At 37.8% G+C, this 20,707-nt stretch overlaps 3 protein-coding genes and 1 long non-coding RNA gene across 5 annotated transcripts; 2 read left to right on the top strand and 2 right to left on the bottom strand.

The window, feature by feature from the left end:
• Window positions 1-249: 249 nt before the first annotated feature.
• LOC125760867 (lipopolysaccharide-induced tumor necrosis factor-alpha factor homolog) lies at window positions 250-1,974 on the bottom strand. 2 transcript variants are annotated; one of them, XM_049421414.1, is made up of 3 exons: window positions 1,719-1,974; window positions 1,515-1,652; window positions 250-1,188 (listed from the first exon to the last, which is right to left on the bottom strand). In XM_049421414.1, the coding sequence occupies exons 1-3, from the start codon at window positions 1,720-1,722 to the stop codon at window positions 938-940; spliced, it is 393 nt and encodes a 130-aa protein (XP_049277371.1). In that variant the 5' UTR covers window positions 1,723-1,974; the 3' UTR covers window positions 250-937. The 2 variants fall into 2 exon arrangements, with proteins under 2 accessions (XP_049277371.1, XP_049277372.1); XM_049421415.1 differs by lacking the exon at window positions 1,515-1,652 and having other exon boundaries at window positions 1,719-1,920.
• A 3,901-nt stretch (window positions 1,975-5,875) lies between these two features.
• Window positions 5,876-6,635, top strand: LOC125760869 (lipopolysaccharide-induced tumor necrosis factor-alpha factor homolog). The gene is made up of 2 exons (XM_049421417.1): window positions 5,876-5,995; window positions 6,112-6,635. Exons 1-2 carry the CDS (start codon window positions 5,992-5,994, stop codon window positions 6,354-6,356), a joined length of 249 nt encoding a protein of 82 aa, XP_049277374.1. The 5' UTR covers window positions 5,876-5,991; the 3' UTR covers window positions 6,357-6,635.
• A 1,527-nt stretch (window positions 6,636-8,162) lies between these two features.
• Window positions 8,163-8,737, top strand: LOC125760868 (lipopolysaccharide-induced tumor necrosis factor-alpha factor homolog). Its single transcript, XM_049421416.1, has 2 exons — window positions 8,163-8,339; window positions 8,431-8,737. Exons 1-2 carry the CDS (start codon window positions 8,327-8,329, stop codon window positions 8,697-8,699), a joined length of 282 nt encoding a protein of 93 aa, XP_049277373.1. The 5' UTR covers window positions 8,163-8,326; the 3' UTR covers window positions 8,700-8,737.
• A 5,454-nt stretch (window positions 8,738-14,191) lies between these two features.
• Window positions 14,192-14,987, bottom strand: LOC125760873 (uncharacterized). Its single transcript, XR_007418058.1, has 2 exons — window positions 14,941-14,987; window positions 14,192-14,866 (listed from the first exon to the last, which is right to left on the bottom strand). It is a non-coding gene; the product is annotated as an uncharacterized LOC125760873 (long non-coding RNA).
• Between the last annotated feature and the right edge of the window lie 5,720 nt (window positions 14,988-20,707).

Genomic DNA, 20,707 nt, shown 5'->3' with positions numbered 1-20,707 from the left:
GAACCTTACAAATGTCGCCGGGTTCGTGTCTTGGATCGCACAAGTCACTTGAGATGCAGTATGAGACGTACGTTTTGTTTCCACTTTCAGTTCTGTTCCTGGACGCAGGATCATATTGCACTGAAATTTTTCCAACATTGTATGCTTAACACTTTGTGTAAACCACATGTTTTCAAAACAAAGAATGCTTTTGACGTTGTGACTTTCGGTGTGTAACATGAAACGATTGATTTATGATCACCGAGTGGGTAAAGGGTCTTTTACATTTATTACAAACAGATGTCACACAATGTTGGAACGCTGATTTCTATTTATTTTCACGCATGATAAGTCTTGTAAGCAAATTTGTCAGCCCGTAACGCTTTGTGATAAATTGTACAAGCTTATTTATTTATTTATTTATTTATTTATTTTTTTAGTAACATTCGTTTATTGATTGTTTCTGAAGAATGATACTTGACGGAGCTGTTCCAGTACTTTTTAATACAATTTAATGTAAGACTAATTTGATATCCTACCTAAAAGGATACTACTATCAATGGTAGTTTACATTCACAATAGTACCACGGATTTTCATTTTCCAAATATCCATTGAAGCCTTCTTTTTTTTGCCAAATTTAACCATAACCTAAAATATGTAGCAAATTTCGTATTCCATTGGTACTGTGGCTATCGTGCTGGTTCGTATCGTTCCCTATCTTATCTACAAAACGTGTCGCAATGTTGGTTTGATTTCGCGCCTCGTTGTACTTCTCGGTTCACATTATTTTTGGGGTAACGATTTCGAATTCTCAACACGATATTTACTGATAAAGAGTCATTAGCAGTGCGTACACTTTTACGTACAAAGCACAAAAAACACACACACGCACAAACATTAGTGTAAAGAATGGTTTTAAGCTTGCCATAACGTAATAGTAAAATCGATCATCGTTCTCTACTTCCGGTACGTGCCGATAAATGATCCACAGTTCGGACAGTAATGGTTAGCATCTCGGCAGGCGGTTGAACAGTACGGCACGAACGCACATGGCCAGCAAAGGAACAGACACAACAAACCGGCACACAAATGCGTCTTGGTGGTGGTTTCATACTCCAGCCTCGTTACCACCGTCGCACGACAGGACGGACAGATGATGGTGGTCGGATCCGGACCAACCTGAGGGCTCGTGACGATCACTGTGGTCTCTGTAGCGTTCGCAATAGGCGATCATCGTTCAGTACCGAAAACAAAAGAAAAGGATAATGTTAAGTACTCCATGTCTGCCTTACTGTAAAACTACAAATCGATATACGAAAGCAAGAGCTTTTTTTCGTTTTTTGTTTAACAGGATTAGAGCACAACAAGACCGACAGGTCTGTGACCAGATCTGCGCATCCCCCACGTCTACGACCAGGCAGGTTCCACGGCGAGATCCAGGAGTAAGGTTCACTCTCACGAAGCCAACAACAAACAATCCCAACCACAACTCCATAAACGAACAAACATACACGATTCAGTGTACGGAACTTACGCAACGATGGCGGTTCCCGGGTGTGCAAGTTAGCGGACTTGAACGGATCTGCCGTTGGCGTTTGCTGGTGGGGATAGGCAGCCGCCACGGGACGATTGATCTGATCGTACGGCGGCGGATCTGTCGTGCCCGTTCCATCTGATCCGAACGGTTGTTAGTAAGGGCGTAATTAAATGGCAGATATGTTCACATCTCTACACTCACCCATGATTTCCACTATTTCCAACTATTCCAACACTGTGTGTACACCGCACTGGTCAAGAACTGCTGTAGCGAATAGTCAAGCGTCCCACAGGCTGGTAATGTCAACTTCCCCAAATGAAATGGTTCGGCAAACTGACGCCCTGCGTGCTACCTGTATGAAAAGGCGTCGGAAATATTGTCGTTCTTGTCGGTTAAATTATTTACCAGCCGGACAGCTTCGGGTGCTCAGCTATGGGGTGTGCAAGTCCAGGAGTGAAATAATCACAAGCGATAAGAATGATAAGATTGCATGTTCGGTTAGTTTTTTTCCCCCGTCCCCAAAAGCATTTCATGCCGGTTGAATATTTAACCGACTGTATTTGCTGTACCGCAGTTGGGTGTTTCATGATTCATTGATTTGCGAGTGTGACACAAATCCAAACACATGCGTGTTTTCGATTGTGTTAGAAGCTTGTGCGAGAAATGAGCTGGTAGTCAGCTCAATGTGGAAAGTGACTTGCTGCAGTCAAAATGTTTTACTAGCTCGATTAATTCATTTACACCTAGTACATTACACATGTGTATTTTATGTACATAGCTCGAAAATATAAAAAAATAGCCTTTAGTACTGTTGCATGATGAGGGCAGTATATATAGAAATGGGTACGATTATTTATTCGTACATTGAAATTACAACTAGCTTAATTTCGATCAGTTCTGGTTTGTGTTCTTCACTAATATCGCCTGTGAAAAACACATTTATTTCTATGAGCAATGCAAAAAAGCATTGAGAAACAAGCTGTCATTGAGAAATCGGACGCATGTAGCAATGACCCTTCCGATTTGTCACAGAATTTCCGTCGACTAATGCGATCATGATGCTATGAGGTCTCCTTTACAAACGTATGGATCGAAGAACCGCTGTTGATACTTTCGTTCCGTTTCAAAACGCGTAACGGGAAGCACAACTGGCTTTCTCGTACATCCGCAATGGTTGACTGCGTAGGTTGTACCCTTGGCTGGTTTCTTCTAAACAGAACATGGCTATTCCGCGTAAAGTCTCGTAAAGGCTTTATCATCTTGAAGCATACGTTGCAATTCCGCTTAAAACGTGAACCTCCGCAATGGATTTCCATGTGCAACCTTCATCTTAACACCAACGAACTTTTTGCTCATTTGCTCTCTGCCACATGCTGCTATTAACATTCTCATATGGTTATACTACCGCCTGTTATCTGTAGGCACACAATAGTGTTATCAATTACTATGGCCGTACTTTATATTTACTCCGTTTTGCTATGGTTTTGGTGAGTACAGCAAAAGGCAACTTTACAACATTTTTGAATTACTTTATTTTGTGTTTATTTAAAACTAAGTTTTATCTAACTCCTTAATAATATGTTTTCGTTAATTCGCCTTCAAGGTGCTTATAAATATTATTCAATTATAAATTCGTATACCTATCGTATACCTATAGAGATTTGACAAATTTATTTTATATCTTTAAATAAAAATTAAATAATCTAGGCGCTACCTATCGAAACCTACCTAGAATTCATGAAGGAGAATTCGACTAATATGCGACTAATAGTCGTCTTTGAGAAATTAATTCAAACGAAGTGGTCTCGGAAGGCTGCAACTGCTAATCTTTTGGGTTAAGCAAGGAAATTTTGCATCGTTTAACAAAAAAAAGCTATAAATGCGGTGTAAAACTTTAAATCTTTGCTCAAGTGCTTGCAACCATAGTTGTGATGGATAAAATATGTTTTTTCTCGGAGTCGTTGTAATCCAACTCCTAGTCATGCCGGAGTCGGCACAGGACGTATTCCCACATATGAACGGCAGTAAGAAATTTATTTAAATAAAGTAATCGATGACAACGTAGGTGTCAAAACCTTACTACTCAATACCAATACCAATTGAAAGTTACGAAAAATTCAGCATTTATCAGGAATACAGAAATTGAAATTGATATCTCATGCAATTCAGGTTTTGGCCCAGGAGAAATACGCGAGCTGAACCCGGAACTGACTCCGAAGTTGACTCCAGAGTAATTTGAGGTCCAAGCCGGATTTTGTTTGAGTCGAATTCGGTTTTCCAACTCCGTAGTCGGAGTTTATTCTAAATTTCACTCCGTAGTTCCCATCACTAAAGTCTATAGTCTTAAGCCTCGGGAGCGATGATCAGGCTCGCCCTCGAACACTCGCAGGTGGTTGCATTACTTTACCCTTCAATCGCTTTAAAATCCATACAAGGCAAACTGTTAATTTAATTTTTTGCTACCCATTTATTACATAAATTTCATAGCAAATACTATTCTACTACTTTACTAAATTCCGAAGCTTCTTAAGCCCTCGAATACTTTATTTTTTCACCAGATGAACTCTCTTGCTTTGTGAATCCAGCTAGCTTTATCACTTTATATTTCACGTTTGAGAAATTAAATTTTTCCAATTTTTTTTTATTCGTGTAGAACGGCATGACCGTACTGTTTTTTTTTTATTTTAACAACTTTCAACTTAAGTAATATCGAACACTCAAATATTTTGCGTTTGAGTTCCCATCTAGAAGGAAACATTTTAATTAAAAGGCCAACAGTTTCGATTGAAATTAAAAACTCTTATTTCAGATGATTTTGTTTTATAATTTTGCTTTACCTATCTCTTCAATGTTTAGTTTTTTTCGCAAAAAAAAGATTCTATAGTTATATCACGCTCCATGTAACCCATCTAGTGTATACAAGATCTTCCAAAATATAATAGTAATCTTAAGAAATGTTTGTTGAAATCTACTGATCTTAAAATAATGAACACATTTCGTTTTGATTTAACGACCTATCTCTTCTGAGCTTAAGGATCTTTAACGTTATATGATGTATTAAGCGCAAAATATGTACAATATATGTAATTCTCTGTAGGTGTAATGTAATCTCCGGATTTTAAGAAGATATAAGTATTTAAAATCACAACATTTAAAACACATCGGATGAAAAAAAATTGTTCACAGCTTTTGTTTTCAGATTAATGTATTCTGACGACAAAATTAATTATTATGTATTATACCAGATAAATGTCATTAAACAATATGGTTAGTGCAAAGTAAAATTGAACTTGAGAATCAATCAAACAAACGACAGTGTAGGGGTAGAATAATGAACCTTAGCATTCTATTAACCTTTCAAATGACAGCTTGAAAGTACATGCGAAGATTAAGTTTCCAATCAAACCTAACCTTAAGGTCACGGGTAATAAATTAAAAACATAATATTGCCCTTGTTCATTTATAATAAAGCATTAATCAGTTGTTCTGAACATGTAAATCAGTTGAGGGATCGTTGACCAGAATAAGTGTGCATTGCAGCCGCATAGTATTCTTCATAGGAGTGTTGAAGGATATTGAAAAATGTATATATAATATGTTAATAAATAAATGTCGAGTAGGAAAACATAGAAGATGAGCTTTAATTTGTTATTCAATTAATCAAATGTAGAAATGTCATGTATAAACGTTCAATCCTACTAATTCCAATTTAACATCCTCCACACTTGCTTACATTAACGCGTGAAATATTTTTACCCGTCGTGGACGCACGCATGATTTCCAAATTCAGTACATTCAGTAATCAACGACATGACTCATTGGCGAATGCGAAGTGACTAATTAAAAGTTTCACACAGAGCAAATCTTTGCACTGAAAGGTTTCAACCAATACGCTTTTAGAGTAGAACACCCCAATGCTCGTATTTTGATAGCCCTTATCACAATGCGCCGTGAGAACTATCTTCTTTCAACGGCAAAGATGAATCACCAAGCCTGTTTGGTAACGTGCAAGTGTGCGTTTGTTTGAGTTGGTTATCACAACGTTAAGGTTTTACGTTTCTTTGCTTATTGAGAAAAGTTATGGAAAAAATAGTTTCATAAAATTAAATAATAGTTTTATGAATAAAACGTATTATTAAAATTTATCAATAATCAAATTTATTAAACGTAATGCCGCTTGGCCTTATTTTACTATTAAAAATATATTAATAAATTGAACAGTTTGTAGTTAGTTTCCCTTCACAAAGGTGCTCTTCGTTTGCACGCATCTAATTTGAAGGAACTTTTTTATGTTTCTTTTGTAGGGCGCTTTTAACCACCTCCTTGCAATGCAATGGATCGTGAAGCAAACATACGATACAGCGCTAGGTAGTTGGTAGAAAACCTACGTTAACCTGCCGTACAATATAACAGACGCTATTTACAGTCAAACGACCTAGTTGACGTAAAGCTACCGCCAAGTGCACAACGTAAAATGAGTAAGTACACCGCTCTACCACCAAAGCGAGCTTTTGCTATTATTTCAAGCGCATCTGTTTACCGGTAGCATTGAAACTGTTTACATTTTCACCACCATTTTTCTCCACACCCGCAGCTACCATCATAGTGACGAACCCACAGGTCGGCCCCGACCCAATGACGATCACCTGCCCATCCTGCCATGCTACGGTACGCACGAAAGTGAAGCACGAATCGACGACATCCACTCACGCCTGCGCCCTACTGCTTTGGATCGTGTGTTGGCCCTGTTTATGCTTACCGTACTGCTGCAAATCGTGCCGAGACGCCAACCATTACTGTCCAAGATGCAACACATTCATCGGCTCGTACAAACATTGAAGGACGATCGATGTTAGTGCAAGCAAAACCATTGTGAGAATGCGTCAGTGAAAAGTGAAAATTGCAGCATAAATAACGTGGGGTTAGTTATTTAATTGCCTAGTTGTGTGATTGTTTAACAAAGTTGTTTTTTTAAAACAAACAAAATGTGCACAATAATGCATTCAAAACGAAACTGCACCGGGGAAATATTACGTTAAGTTAGAAAAAAATCTGAATTTATACAAATATACTTCATTCACCTTATGTGATACACCGCAAAATAAATTGTTTTCAATGGATTTATGTTCTCAAAATCGTTAGAAATTTCCGAATTCTCTTGCTTCCGATATCAGTTGTTTGTTCGAAGATAGCTTCAATTTGTTTTCAAGAATAATAATTAACTCTATAGGAAGGTGATAAGGCTGTTACGACTGTCTCTTTGAGTTGAATGATGATATAACAAATGTCAATCAAAATGAACAACCCGCCACAGTGGAAGACTCAAATTAATGTGAAGTGAAGGCGTTGATTCACCCCTCAGAAAGGTAGGTACATTTATCTACATTTAAGGGATGATGGCGCTTGACCATGCACGACTCATATGGAATCAATTTAAGATATATAAGGCTAGGCCTAAGTAACATCGCCAAATAGCCACAGTACTTGATAAGTAAATACAAAAAAATGCTAGCAAATTTTTATGTAAAGAAGTTTGTTTTGTTTAGTTCCGCCTGCATGAATTTAACATAAAAGCGCAATAATTAACTAATTTTTCCGTTTTCATAAATTTTGTTTTAGATTTTCGTTATTTTTTTCTCAAATTAAAAAAATACTTCCAACAAGTTTCTTTATTTTCTAAATCTCAAAGCATCATTTTGATTAAAAATTTATATAAAAAATTTATTTATTGCTAATGGAATAACTCATAAAACAGAACTTTAACATTTGATCAATTTTTTATCAAACTTTTCTTTTGTGTTTATGGTAAGTGTAGAAATAAAGGAGCAATTAGTACTAATTACCTGTTCGAAAAATTAGGATATTTCAAGCGATTTCAATTTGTTTTAATATTAATCATTATGTTTATTATTACTATGTAAAGAAGGTATTAAATGTGGACACTATTGCTACGTTTGCTAGAATGGATGTGGTGACCATTTTGTTGATAGTATCACGTATCTATTCCTCAATAGATAACATTGTTTACTAACACACAACACAGACAACATTTACTAAATGATGCTTCAAATCTTTCTTTTGGGATTGAACCGTTTAATAAACTTTGTCAGTTGGAAAGTTACTGAAAATAACTTTCAATTGACGCAGTTATTACGCATCATAAACAGCATCACTTGCAAAACCACAGAAAACGTACACATGCAAAACCACAAATTAGAAGCATATCAGTGAAATTGTATTAAATATGATTCTTATAGCATTTGAAGTATGTCTTCTGACACCTTCAATCCGATACAGTGCAACTGCACATTTCGTATAATATAACTGCGTAACAATCTAAATAAACAAAACCAAGCTCAAGAAAGTGCATTCAAGATCAACTTATTGGTTAACGTTGGTTGTTTTGATTCTTTATGGTGGACGACCACATTCGCTAGTTTTTAATTTGTCGGTCCCGATTGTAATCCAAACACTGCCATCCAAACACTTTCAGGAAAGGAGGAACACATTGTAGCGATCATTTTTCTGCTGTTCTAAGCATATGCCATTCGACTTTCCTTCGTTTCCGTTCTTCTTCATTCGAAACCGAATACTTGTCTCTCTCTGCCACATTCAACTTCATAATACCAGAACAGATCTTCTTTTCAGTCAGAATCGCTGTTTCCAGTACTTTGGAAGGAAAAATATCAACACAATGAGACGGGCTTCGCAAAGACTTGCAGGATTTTTAACACGTCAGTTATTCAGCATCGTTCCAAGAGATCAGAACTGTTCTTTCACATTGAAACACGATTTCCATTAAGCTTTCGATGGATAAAATGGGTTAGTTTAGGGTTATAAAGTGCATCGTGCTGCATAGTGTATTTTTCTATTATTAGTGCTATTATAACCAAGCTTTCTCTTTTTTTTAAAGCATCCGCTCCTCCTTACATTCCTGCTACACGCGTAGTGTCAGCAACGACTGGACCTGAACCGGCCCAAGTTATCTGCCCAGCTTGCCATGCGGAGATCGTTACGCAGATTGAACATCAGCCAAACACCAAAACGCACATCTACGCTTTACTGCTGTGTTTGGCACTGTGCTGGCCCTGTGTCTGTCTTCCATATTGCTGCACCTCTTGCCGCGATACCGTTCATCGGTGCCCTCGCTGTAAATCATTTATTGGTGTGTACCGGCGCTAAAGTTTGGCACATTGCAGATGCATTAAACTGATACCAACGATCATTGAAAAAAAGAACTCAATGCTGCCATAAACATATTCAACAAATGTACGCTGGGAATTATTACTATCTTTTCTGGCGAAAACTATTATGTTTTTTATAGCTTTGATAAAAGTAAAATTTTTAGACTAACTTTCATTTTCATCATTATAAAAACAAATATTAACAGCGTATGAATTATGACGCACTTATTAAATAAAGTATCCAAAACAACATGTTCTGTTTATTTTTTACCACAAAAGAAGTGAAATAAAGTTTTAATAATAATCTGGTTTTGTTTACTAAGCAAATATTGTTCATTATAGAAAAACAATATAGTTCTTTTGTTGTTGAAATTTTTAGTTATGAAGATTTACTAATTTTCCAACCATAAACGAATAAACTCCTTTTATTTATGCCGTGTGTGGTCTGGTAAGTGCAATGGTTTAGGTGATAGAATATAATTATGCATACACCGTCTACACGGGTGTTCCCAGGCGACAGTTCCTAAGTCTACGTGCACAATCAATCAATAATGGTTGCCTTTTGCAACTGGTATTCAATTCAATGATGCCCCACCAGTTCCTCCTTTGAATTCCTCCATTCTCAAGGTTTCAAACAGCAGGAAAACACATTAACACTCCTGTCAAAAACATATCTTTTTAGGATCCTCATACTTCTAGTTTTGTCCACGACGGATCGAGAACGTTTACTATATAAGCATAAACTACATGAACTTACTGATATCATAATACAGTCCCAACTATGACACCTAATTTCTTAAAAAAAAGTGAATTTTTTTAAGAGATAGATAAAAGTGATGTTTAACAAAGTTGAAGAGTACAGTGGAGCGCCGATTATCTGGATCCTTTTATCTGGCTGTCCCATTAACCGTGCAGCTCGAAAATTCCAGAGTTCCAAAGGCGAATTGACATATTAACTGCAAAACCTATGATAACCAGAAATAGTATCCTCATTAGGAAATAATGCAATTTGCTTAACTTCAACCAAAAAGAACAGATTTATTTTGAAAAGTGTAACTTGCTTTAGGAAAAAGAGTCCACCCATTATATGCTAAACACTAAATTTTATCAATAAAAAGAGTTTTGTCTATTATCCGTGATATTTCCTTATCCGGCAAGGCCTGAGTCCCGATAAACACGGATAATCGGGGTTCCAGCGTATAATATAATACATGTTGTATGATTTTTCACATTTTTGCGCTTATTTTAAACATATCAAACATATAAACGCTCCTTGTAACATATCAATAAGATCCCCATTTTTTTTTTGTTCAAAGCGTTTACTCATTTTAAAAATCATTAAAAATTATGAGTAGTTTCCATACACATGAAAAAATATAGGAATGAGAGAGCGAGACTGCAAGAGTTGGTTTTGGAGAATAATTCACTCGCAGTTCACAACTTTTAACACTCTTTTTTTAGATCTTCTTTACATACATCGCTGATTTAGTATCTACAACATGTACAGAAAATAACTGAACATGAGAAAAAGAAGGTAAATTTGATATGTAAATATTTTTAAGTGTATAAAGGTTTAAATCTAAAACTAAAGATGAAAATTAACAAAAACTTTATTATAATGAGTAATCTTAGAAAATACTAAAATATGTACAATTTTCTAGAACATCACTTTTATACATATCTTCAACTTTTTTTCTTATTCTCAATAAACTAGGTGTCCTAGTTACTGCTATTGGTTATGTTATCGATAGCAACTGTGTTGGACTGTTAGACTGTGAATACAAAGCAATAAACATTTTACCATACATTTGTTGTTATTACAATTATTATAATACTTACACTTTATAACCATTGGAACACTTGTCATCCGGAAGTAAGAACCGAGCGATACTACATTCTGCGGATATCCGATGTGTAAAGTACAGCAGCTATATGAAGGAAAGAAATAGACATGTGCAGTAAAATGGCGCTAAAATACCAGGTTCGTGTGCATTGTTGCCTGGGAACGCCGGTTCTCCGTAGAACGTAGGTCAGCGTGAGACGCAAACAGTTCACGCATTTCTATAATAGGTTTCGCTCGGAGTTAACGCGTTTTGTTTACGCTCACATTTAAACACGCATCGCTATGGCAGTTTGCTGCTACCCCAAGTATTGCTTGCTTTTACGTGCTCTACGCATAAAAAAATCACTAATCAACCTCTCTCGGTTTTGCATAAACGGGATTGCTTCGTTGGTTTTCCATGTGTTGCATTTTGTTAAATATGTATAAGTGAACGAATGAGTTTGAAAAACTTGAATGAAATAGTATGAAATATGACTATGAATACTATGGCACTGTAGTTTACTGCTCTCCATTTCTAATTATACTTCTGACATCATCAACCTAGCACGGTGTAACTTCGCTCATTTCATGATAAACGAAAGAATCGATTCCATTTGGTACACTGGTATTGAATTAAAAAAAAAAAACAAACAAACACAAACTCAAAAGAGCGCATTCAAGATCAACACATCGGTTGTTGTTGGTTGATTTTCATTGAAACATGGAGTCCATTTTTCTCGATTATATTATATTGACGGTCAAACACTCTAGGGAAATAGATTTTAACGCGATCATTTTCTACTGCTCAAAGCGTATGCCATTGAATGCTAATCTTGTTCCTCCATTGTGAACTTGATATTACAGAGCAGAAAATTTATTCGAGTCAGAATCTCTGACTCAAGTACTTTTCAGGGAGGCTTAGTGCGTAATGCTGATGTATGAGTAAAACATTGTACAGGGGTTTCAAGTTCAAAGGGCAAAAGCCATTTCGGGATTCTTTTCAAGTTAGAAAAATATCTTATGATACATTTAGAATCTTTCTCATTTTCTGGATTATGTGAAAGCTTAAATAATTTCTGTTGAAAGTATCAAAAGAAAAAAAAATCTTCAACGTTAGTACTTGAGCTCGACAACCCTGTGTAATATGTATGTGTTCACTGACAAAGGCGTAGTCCCAATGAAATTTTAATACTTCAGTTGATCTGCATCGCTCCAAGAGATCGCAACTGTTGCTCCTCATTTGAACACGATCGTCATTATTTCTTCGTTAGCTAAAATGGGTTAGTTTCGAGTATAAAGTGGTGTCGCAGTGCTAAGTGATTGTTGGTTTAAAAGTGTAACTAAAATCGAAATATATTTGTTTTTTTATACAGCTACTTTCGTTCCAACTACTTATGTGGTGTCAGGTGCAACTGGCCCAGAGCCGACCCGTGTTTTTTGTCCATCTTGCAAAGCCGACATTGTCACAACGACTGAACCTCAGTCAAACACCAAAACGCATATCTACGCTTTGCTGCTGTGTTTGTTCTTATGCTGGCCCTGTGTCTGTCTTCCATATTGCTGCACCTCTTGCCGCGACACCGTTCATCGGTGCCCTCGCTGCAAAACATGCGTTGGTGTGTACCGGCGCTAAAGTTTGGCACATTGAAGATGCGTTAACGTCGGGCCAAATGGACAGACAGACGCGATCAACAAAACAAGAAACTTAATGCTGTCATGTATTCAACAATCGCACATACTATCGTATTGTTTGCAATTGTTTCTGTTTAGACTTCTCGCGACAAAATTATTCATTTTCGTTATTCGTTCACAAAACCAGCAGTCGCATTTATCGAACAAAGTTATAAAAATATAGCTAACTGCTGTATGAAAAATTGTTAAAAAAAACAACACAAATATGATAAAATCATGTATTGTTTATTAAACGTATTGGATCTTATGCCATGGCAAAGCAAATGAGAAATAAATAATTTTTATAATTTAAAAAAGGTGCAACAGCATTAAACAAGCAGATAATTTATGTTATTTTTGATTGTGGTTCCAAGACACATATTTAATCGAAAGACTCAAAGAATCTTCAAGCCAATACCAACCTTTATTATAATTTGTATGTAAAGTGAAAGTAAATGACATTAATGTCTTACTATATAAATTGCATATTTATACATAAGATCACGATTTGGCACTAAGCACGCCTTATTAACATTCATCACACAATACGAATATCATCGTAAAACGTTTGAAAATATGGCTTCGTATATTTCCGTGAATTTTCAATGCGTATCGCTTTCAACTGTTTACATCCATGCCAAGCGCTGATCAGTTGATCATTTCAGAGAATTGCATGTACTATACGCTTTGCTGGACGTTATATAGGTTGATTTGCTTAGAAGGCTCGTTCTGTGCTTTATATTATTCGTGTGCGGCTGATGGATTTTCCTAAATGCATTCTGCGCCATGTTTATTGTTTATGAACGGTGAGTCACAATTTCTTTTTTTCCTTTGCGGGACGATTCTAATAAGTCTCCCTTTAGCCAGGGTGACTGAGGTTCCTATAAGTGTGAACGATTGCATTCCATCGACTCCAGTGGGTGGTGTGGAAGTCATTGAATGCTGATTACGGGCAGAATGAGATCAACATTCTGTTCGGCTTTGACATTCATTCAAATTTATTTGCACTTTAATAATAATAACTCATACCAACTGCAAATTAAGCAAGTTTTAATCAATTTATGATTTGATTAAAATAGTGCCGTAAAGTTGAATTTAACTACGAAAATATTTGTGTCCCCAACTCACTAAATTCTCATCGAGAAAATGCTGACCTTCGGCAATGTACATACAGAGCGCAAAGGGTTGAATGCAGCTTTCGGAAACAAGACCTGTAGCGACATCTAGTGGCTATTCTTGATGAAAGTATTTCATTCATGAAAGCTTTCACGTCTGCACAGTGGTTTGTAATCATCCTAAAATAATTTATTGATTTTGTAACCATTTCGACGCAGGCATCCAAAATATTGTTTTCTTACTTCAATTTAGTAAGTTTCTTTTTGTAGCTACTGTTTCTTATTGAAAATTGTATGGCTTACCATTTTTAGAGAAATCATTTAACTTCTTGTTTTATCTCGCAAATTACATTGCTTTTAAGGCATGCATAAAAAAGTTGAAGTATGAGACATTTATTTTCTTATTTAGATAAATTATCACACGTCAATTAATGTATACACAAAATTTCACCTAAAACACTGTTCACCTAACAATTTTTTACAGTTTCTTTTGCAAGAAATAGAATTTAATTTTAACGCTGTGATTCAAAATAATATTTTGAAAATAATAAATATACATTTGCTCACGTAAATTAAAACATAGGATTATTAGAAATATCTTTTTTCCTAAAATGTTCTGTTTTGCATAAGCGGACATGACTTTTTTAATGAAACAATGCAAGTAATTCGTTAATACGGCAAAAGCGTAAATCATCTAAAGTAAAACAAATTGCAACTAATTCGCAACGGCATGATAATTTAATTGTATTGGTATGATGAATAAAAGCGTTTTTTTTCTTGCTACATTTTCGATACCGAGCGCCTTATTACTGCCATTCTAATTGCATGTTATACCTTACGTGCACTTAGCGCGATGGTAAAACACACCAGAATGAAAGAGGCTTGTCAGGAGAGTTTATTGATCCATAAAAATAATTGATACCTTTCGAGGCGGAAGAACAACCAAGAACAAATCGTAATTCAATCGAGTGTACACTCCAAAACGCATTATCATTGCTATCTTACGGAACTGTGTTAACTTTAATCTAAACTCGATCTGCTTCCCATTCGAACCGGTCCAATAAACCACCGGGCGTCTCCATTGGCAGCTACTCACTCTCTTCCGTTTATTCTACCCGTCCACCCTACAAACTTTCGCGCTCTTGTTGAACATTGCATGCTTTTTCACTGTTCTTCCCAATTCACCACCAACCAACTGTTTCTGCAAGAAAGAATCGCAAGACAGTAAATTTTAATAAAACAGCGTGCTGATAAAAGAAACAAAAACACAACTTCCAAATACATAATCAAGTTTTCTAATGTCTCCCTTCCATTCTATCCCTACCCGACCCATCGTTCATCGTTCAAGCAAGCTTTTAGCAGGAAAGGGGTGTGAAAATTGGACAGCATTGGAAGTTTCTTCTGATTTGTCACTGCCGCCCACCCACCGGGCCTGCCACCCTCACGGGAAGGGAACACACAAACACCATGAAGATTTTCCAGCGCGTTGGGGCGAAAAGAAACGAAGATGATGGCAGGTCTAGCTCCAAAAAAGGCTCGTTCATCCTTGCCACGGTACTGCTGGAATATTGACATGCAAAAGTGGATCAATAATACGAGAGCTTTTTTTTTCTTCCTTCCTTTGTCCTCACAGCTACAGTGTGTTGGTGAGAACTCTTTTCCGATACTTTTGGGAATGTCCCCATCAGCAGTACTAACTGCAAAGCTGGCCACGCGCACAACCACCACATGTGGCTGTACATCGTACAGCAAGACATCAACTGATGGTGGTGTGAGTGAGTGCGCACATGCGCTCTCGACCCATTTCCTGTACCAGAAAAAAAGGGCAAACGAACCAGGGAAGGACTTTCACCATCTCCGAGAGGACAACGGCCATACCTTTGTGCTTGAATCGATGCTTCGCTGTGTTTGTGTTCGTGCGCTCGACGGAAAGTTGCGCAACCGACCGTACCGCGACCCGTTTACCACATCCGCTTCTTCGCTTTCCCCGTTTCCAGCTGTATTCCAGGAAAATGGGAAAGCTGACTCAGCGAAGCACGTGCCACGCATGTAGTGGTGTGTTCGTGCCATAAGCTTTTTATGTAATCGATCGAATTCATTCGTCCCCCCAACACGGTACCAACGATCTCGGTGTGTTCTTCACCTATAACCTCGCGTGAAGCGGAGAATGGAGATAATTTTCAGCGACTGAAGGAGCGTTTTGTTAAATTGTGCCTTATGTAAAACGAGCCCGCTTACTTCTTCCCATCCGGGAACCTCACCCGCCTGTTGACCTACTTACGGGCACCGCAGTGAACGACACCACTACACCGGAGCGGGTGGAAAATGTGACAAACGAATACGGTTCGTTAACCACCACCAACCGGTTTGCTGCAACAAACACACCCTATCTTGCGCGAGTGTTCGGTAGAGAATCGATGGAAATGGAGAAGAAAGGCGCGTGGAAAGGTGAAACAGGAAGGGACAGTTCCCACTCGTCAGAAGTCATCCTGCAAAGCTAAAACTCACACAACGTTCATATGTCTCTCCGATGGCAATTACTTTAGTGTTGCCGTTCGTCCATTCGATTCCATTTCACGTTCGTCCTATTTGTCCTTCTGCGCTCGGAGATGTACGGTAAAGTTCCAGTTTTTTGCTAGATCCAAAGCGAAAAAATAAGGACACCGCCTGACTGTCACAACTGTGATGCCGGACCACTATCCCTGTTGTTCGGATTTTCAATTGATTTCAATTCGTTCTAGTTCTATCCACCCGTTTCCCAATGGCCTCCCGACTCATTCCCCCCATTCACACACACGGTTAGCACGATATGATACAAAGAATTTATTTGCCATCGATCGGGTTGGTGTGTGGAATAATGGTGATAAATTGTAGCTTCGTGCAACTCGAAAACACCTACCGTTCGACGCTTTGCTGCATTTTTCCCATCGAACCATTTCCGTGTGCTCTGTTTATCATTTATTTTAAGGATAAAAATTATGACCATTCCAATTGTGCCACGAAAGCGGCACAATCGATCGGTTTCGTTTCGATGTCGCAACGGAGACACACCATCCTGACCAAGAGTACCGATGAAGTATGGCACGGAAGCGATGGGCACGGGACCAATATAATCACGTATCAATGTGTGCGAAACTGTTTTCTAGCACGTGTTTTTCGACCTGATTTGAACAATGCTGAGCGAGGACATTCCGGACGCACAGTCCAGTTGATCGGTGTATCGGAAAAGTTGCAAATTTCCTTTCCACAGGAAACGTTTGCAAAACTCCCACTCAAGCGCTTTTCACTGGTCAATAAATTATCTGTCGCGGCACTTTTTTGTGCCAAACCAATTTATTGAATTGATTCTAGTGCGGGTGTTTGTCCACTTTTCCAGGTCTATTATGTTGTGCATCTACACAAATATAATTGACCAAACGATAATATTTTGCATTGTATTTATTTGATGAATAATTTCTAACAGTAGTAATGATGATATGAAGTGATGTACCTCATGAATCCGAATGAAAGTGTTAGTGAAATCTCGCAGACAACTTGCATCTAAAGTTTGTTGCGATATGACTAACTCATAGTGATTTTTATAAAGTTGTAAAACTCATAAGTTAAACAAGAATAAGTACATTGAAATTAAAGAAGTAAACACACTGTGACTACTAGCGACATACTCAAGTGTTAAACTCTTCAAAGAGAGAGATGAAAAGTTAACTCATTATTATAATTCATTAACTCACTAGAAACAAGGTTTTATTAAGAATAGAAATAGAAATATGTACAGAGAAGTCCAGAGAGTTCTTTATTACATAAGTAAAATAATTACAAGCTAAACAACTTGATAATTTCTTTTAAGCAAAGCGGAAGAACACAATTGGACAACAGGACAAATGTTCATCAATATTTGTATTTATCACTACAATCTGCATTTAGTCGACTTCAAATACCTTTACTGTCTAATGGCTGGTGATCTGTGACCTGAATGACCTGAAGCGAATAACCAGACTAACTTGATGTTAGGAATCTTTTGTAGAACTTTACCAAAACTCTACCACACAAACCACAAGTTACATTCTCACTATCGAAAATAAATTTAGTAAGCCAGTATATAGTAGATATAATAACTGAGAAGAGAAAAAATTTAGATAACATTATTTAAAATTTAATGGGAAGCGGATGAATTCGAGCAATTCCTATACTCGATTTGATTTGGAGGGCTCTCTGTTGATCATTCATTTATCAGAATGTTTTCAAATTTTTGCATTAGATGGACATCTGTAGCGTATTAAGCTGGCTTCGTTTAAAGTGTGTGGTTGTGGTCTAGGATTCCACGATGTGAACCATCTTCTATGGTCCTGGGTGGAGTTTGAAACCACTGGAACTTTCTTGTTGTATGAGGTGGAATTAGAGGCTCTCGGGTACTCCGATCCGCAAAATATTGGCTTATAGAGATCTTGATTTCATGAGACTCATTCACTAATTTCCTCAATTTTTACATTCTATTCTTTGTGTTATTTGTTGTGTTGTCTTTTGTTCAATTTATTCAGAGTGTTATATTTAAACTGACAAGGTAGCAGTAGCCTCCAAAGACAGCCTCAGAAAAGGTGGAAGGCATGATAGAATATTTTGTCTTGTTTTTTAATCTCATTTGTTGATTGTTACAATCTCACACGCCCTCAGGATATCAGGAGATGATGGTATATCATCATATCATCATGGGGCAGTTCGGTGGTGTATGTGATAAACGACGCCGGCCCTCGCGGCAGGACTGGGGTTCAAATCCCATCCGGATCGTCTCCCCGTAGCATGAACTGGCTATCCTGCTACTTGGTAAAATAAATCTTGAAACGGCCAGAACGTTCTAACCGAGCAAAAAAAAATCATATTATCGTATCACCATGTACACAACAATTCAATAAAATTCTACAACTAAACACCAAAGAAAACCGGCAATATTCATAAGCTCAAAATTGCATATGAGTACGTCCGGGATAAGACAAAACACAAGGAGAAAATCCCTTGTACACATTTTACTAAATTCAGCACAAGCTCAATTAGTATATACTGAAAACTTAATAAAAAAAAATAAAAAAAAAATGTTAACCATACTATTGCGCCTTTTGTCATTTTCTATGGTATCAGTACACCCCGTGATAGATTAATTCAATTCATTAGGCAACATCGATGAACGTACATCAAAAGGCAATTATGCGCACCACCATCGAGCGCGCAAAGGTTCAATGCTGTGTGAATCATCTTTCGGTCCTTTATTTTTCCATGCACTGTTTCAAAACACAACTTACAACACGACTGTCCTGATGAACCGAATGGCTACGTGACATAATCGCAATATTGCTCCCTTGTGCGAACATGTTCAGTTGCCACCGTTTCGCACCTCGGAAGCTCTCACTCAACAAACGCAAGCTGCTACCGAAACCAAGGAACCACTTTTGTGTGTTGCCATCTGTCCGTACCGTCAAAAGTGGCTTACTCTTCGACTTGTTGTGTCCTGCTGCATCGTTCTCGAGCACGTTCCAGTACCCAACGCACCATCATCATCATCATCAACGTCATCTTTGCCATGAATCTAGCCGGGTTTCATCTTCAACCAACGTGCACCAACCGTATGGACACCGTTCGCGTTCGCTAATTAACCGAAAAGGACTCTCGGGCGGGATGACAACGTAAACCCATGTGAGAGTGTGAGCTTTTTTAATGACTTTTGTTCCTTCCGTTGATGCCTGGTACCGGTAGCAATGAACGTTGGGGTCGGCATTGTGCTGATTAAAAACTAACTCAAATATTGGACCAACTTTAACAAGTTTGCACAGCTACGAAAATACTGACGCTGGGTACTCTGCTGCACATAAGAACCGGGCGTGATTTCGCTAATGATAGGGAAATTTTCAATTTTGCCAAGATTTAACACTTCAATACCGAAACCCATTCCCGTACCCGGTGGAACACAATCGGAGCATGAAATTAACTACAAACTTTTGGTGCCTGTGCTGTCGTGCCCAAGTGAATAGCAGCGAGAGGTTAATGGGAAACAATGGAAGATAATGAACGGTTTGGACTGAAAAGGCATAAAATCCTTTTGAAAAGCCGATGCTTCCGGGCAACAACACAAACGACTTTGCCGCAGCAAAGACGCGAAACTTTACAACCACTTCCGTCTGCAAAACGGAACCTCCTGTCGCTTCACGCAACGTTATCACGTGTGGTGTTTTCGAACCAGGGTGAAGATGAATTGTTAAAATGCATTTATTTATTTCAGAGTATTTTAAGCATGCTCGAATTGTTTTTATATATTTATTAAGTAAATAACGTTTTATTTAAAATAAATTAAAGTATACTTTGTACGTTTTTCTGTAGTATTTATCTTTTCATAATTTATTGTCTCTTAACTTTTAATAAACCATGTAATTTGTTCTCCAAAATTTCACTTCAAAAACTTCCACGCACTTTCATATGTATTGTGTTTTACCGTTAGGTTCGAGACCTCATCGGTGGGGTAAAGTGGGACGGTTTCGGATGAGGACAAACGAAAAGCATAACCATGGCCATGCTCCATCATAATATGCTACGCGGCTGCGCACCAGCCGTTCAACAACGTCGCTTCCGGTTGCTGCTTCCGAGCTATTGGCACGGAGGATTTGAATGGCTGCAAAACAAGCCTCCTCTAAACCATCTTTTGTACGGTGCTGGAAACTGTTCGTCAACGATTCATAGCGTGCCAGTGCTGCAAGCACACTTGAGAACAGATTGAGGGAATGTATGCAAGAGTATCGAGCTACGGAAGGAACACGTCATTTTGCGTTTCATCCTGTTGTGTCTTTGCGCGATGTGTGCAAAATGTTTACTTTCAATGGCGGAAATGTAAGAAGGGCACCCAAAAAAAAAAAAGGGAATCCCAGACCTTTCCATGGACATTCCGTTTCCTTTTTTTTATTTCCATTAGGACGGCCAGAACGTATGACTAACATTCTGTTCCTATTCAGTGAACAGCAAGGTGTGAAAATTGTGTACCTCGCTTTTCAATCCATTCGACTTAGCAACGCTTTACAAAACGGACAAACGGAAAATAAAAAGCAAAACATCAACAGAAACATTCTCTTTTTTAACGCCTACTTACAACGATGTCCATTTGTAAGGTTTCTTAAATCCCGTTTGAATGCCTTTCTGCATACGGCATGAACAAGACAAACATGAATGGATGAATCGAAAACACGAAGGATCAAAGTGAAACTGTTTATCGCTTTTCCACGGTGTGATATTACTGACTTTGCCTGGATTTGGTACCCATGTTTCCCGTACGCAAAGAATGGCGCATTGCTTATCGGCCGCAACATACGACGATTAAAAAAAACACACACACACAAAAATCCCGCCACATTTCTCACAATA

Source organism: Anopheles funestus, chromosome 2RL, assembly GCF_943734845.2.
Source record: "Anopheles funestus chromosome 2RL, idAnoFuneDA-416_04, whole genome shotgun sequence".
NCBI classification, from domain to species: Eukaryota; Metazoa; Arthropoda; class Insecta; order Diptera; family Culicidae; genus Anopheles; species Anopheles funestus.
Note: the sequence above shows the minus strand (reverse complement) of the source record. Positions and strands in the feature narration are given on the sequence as shown.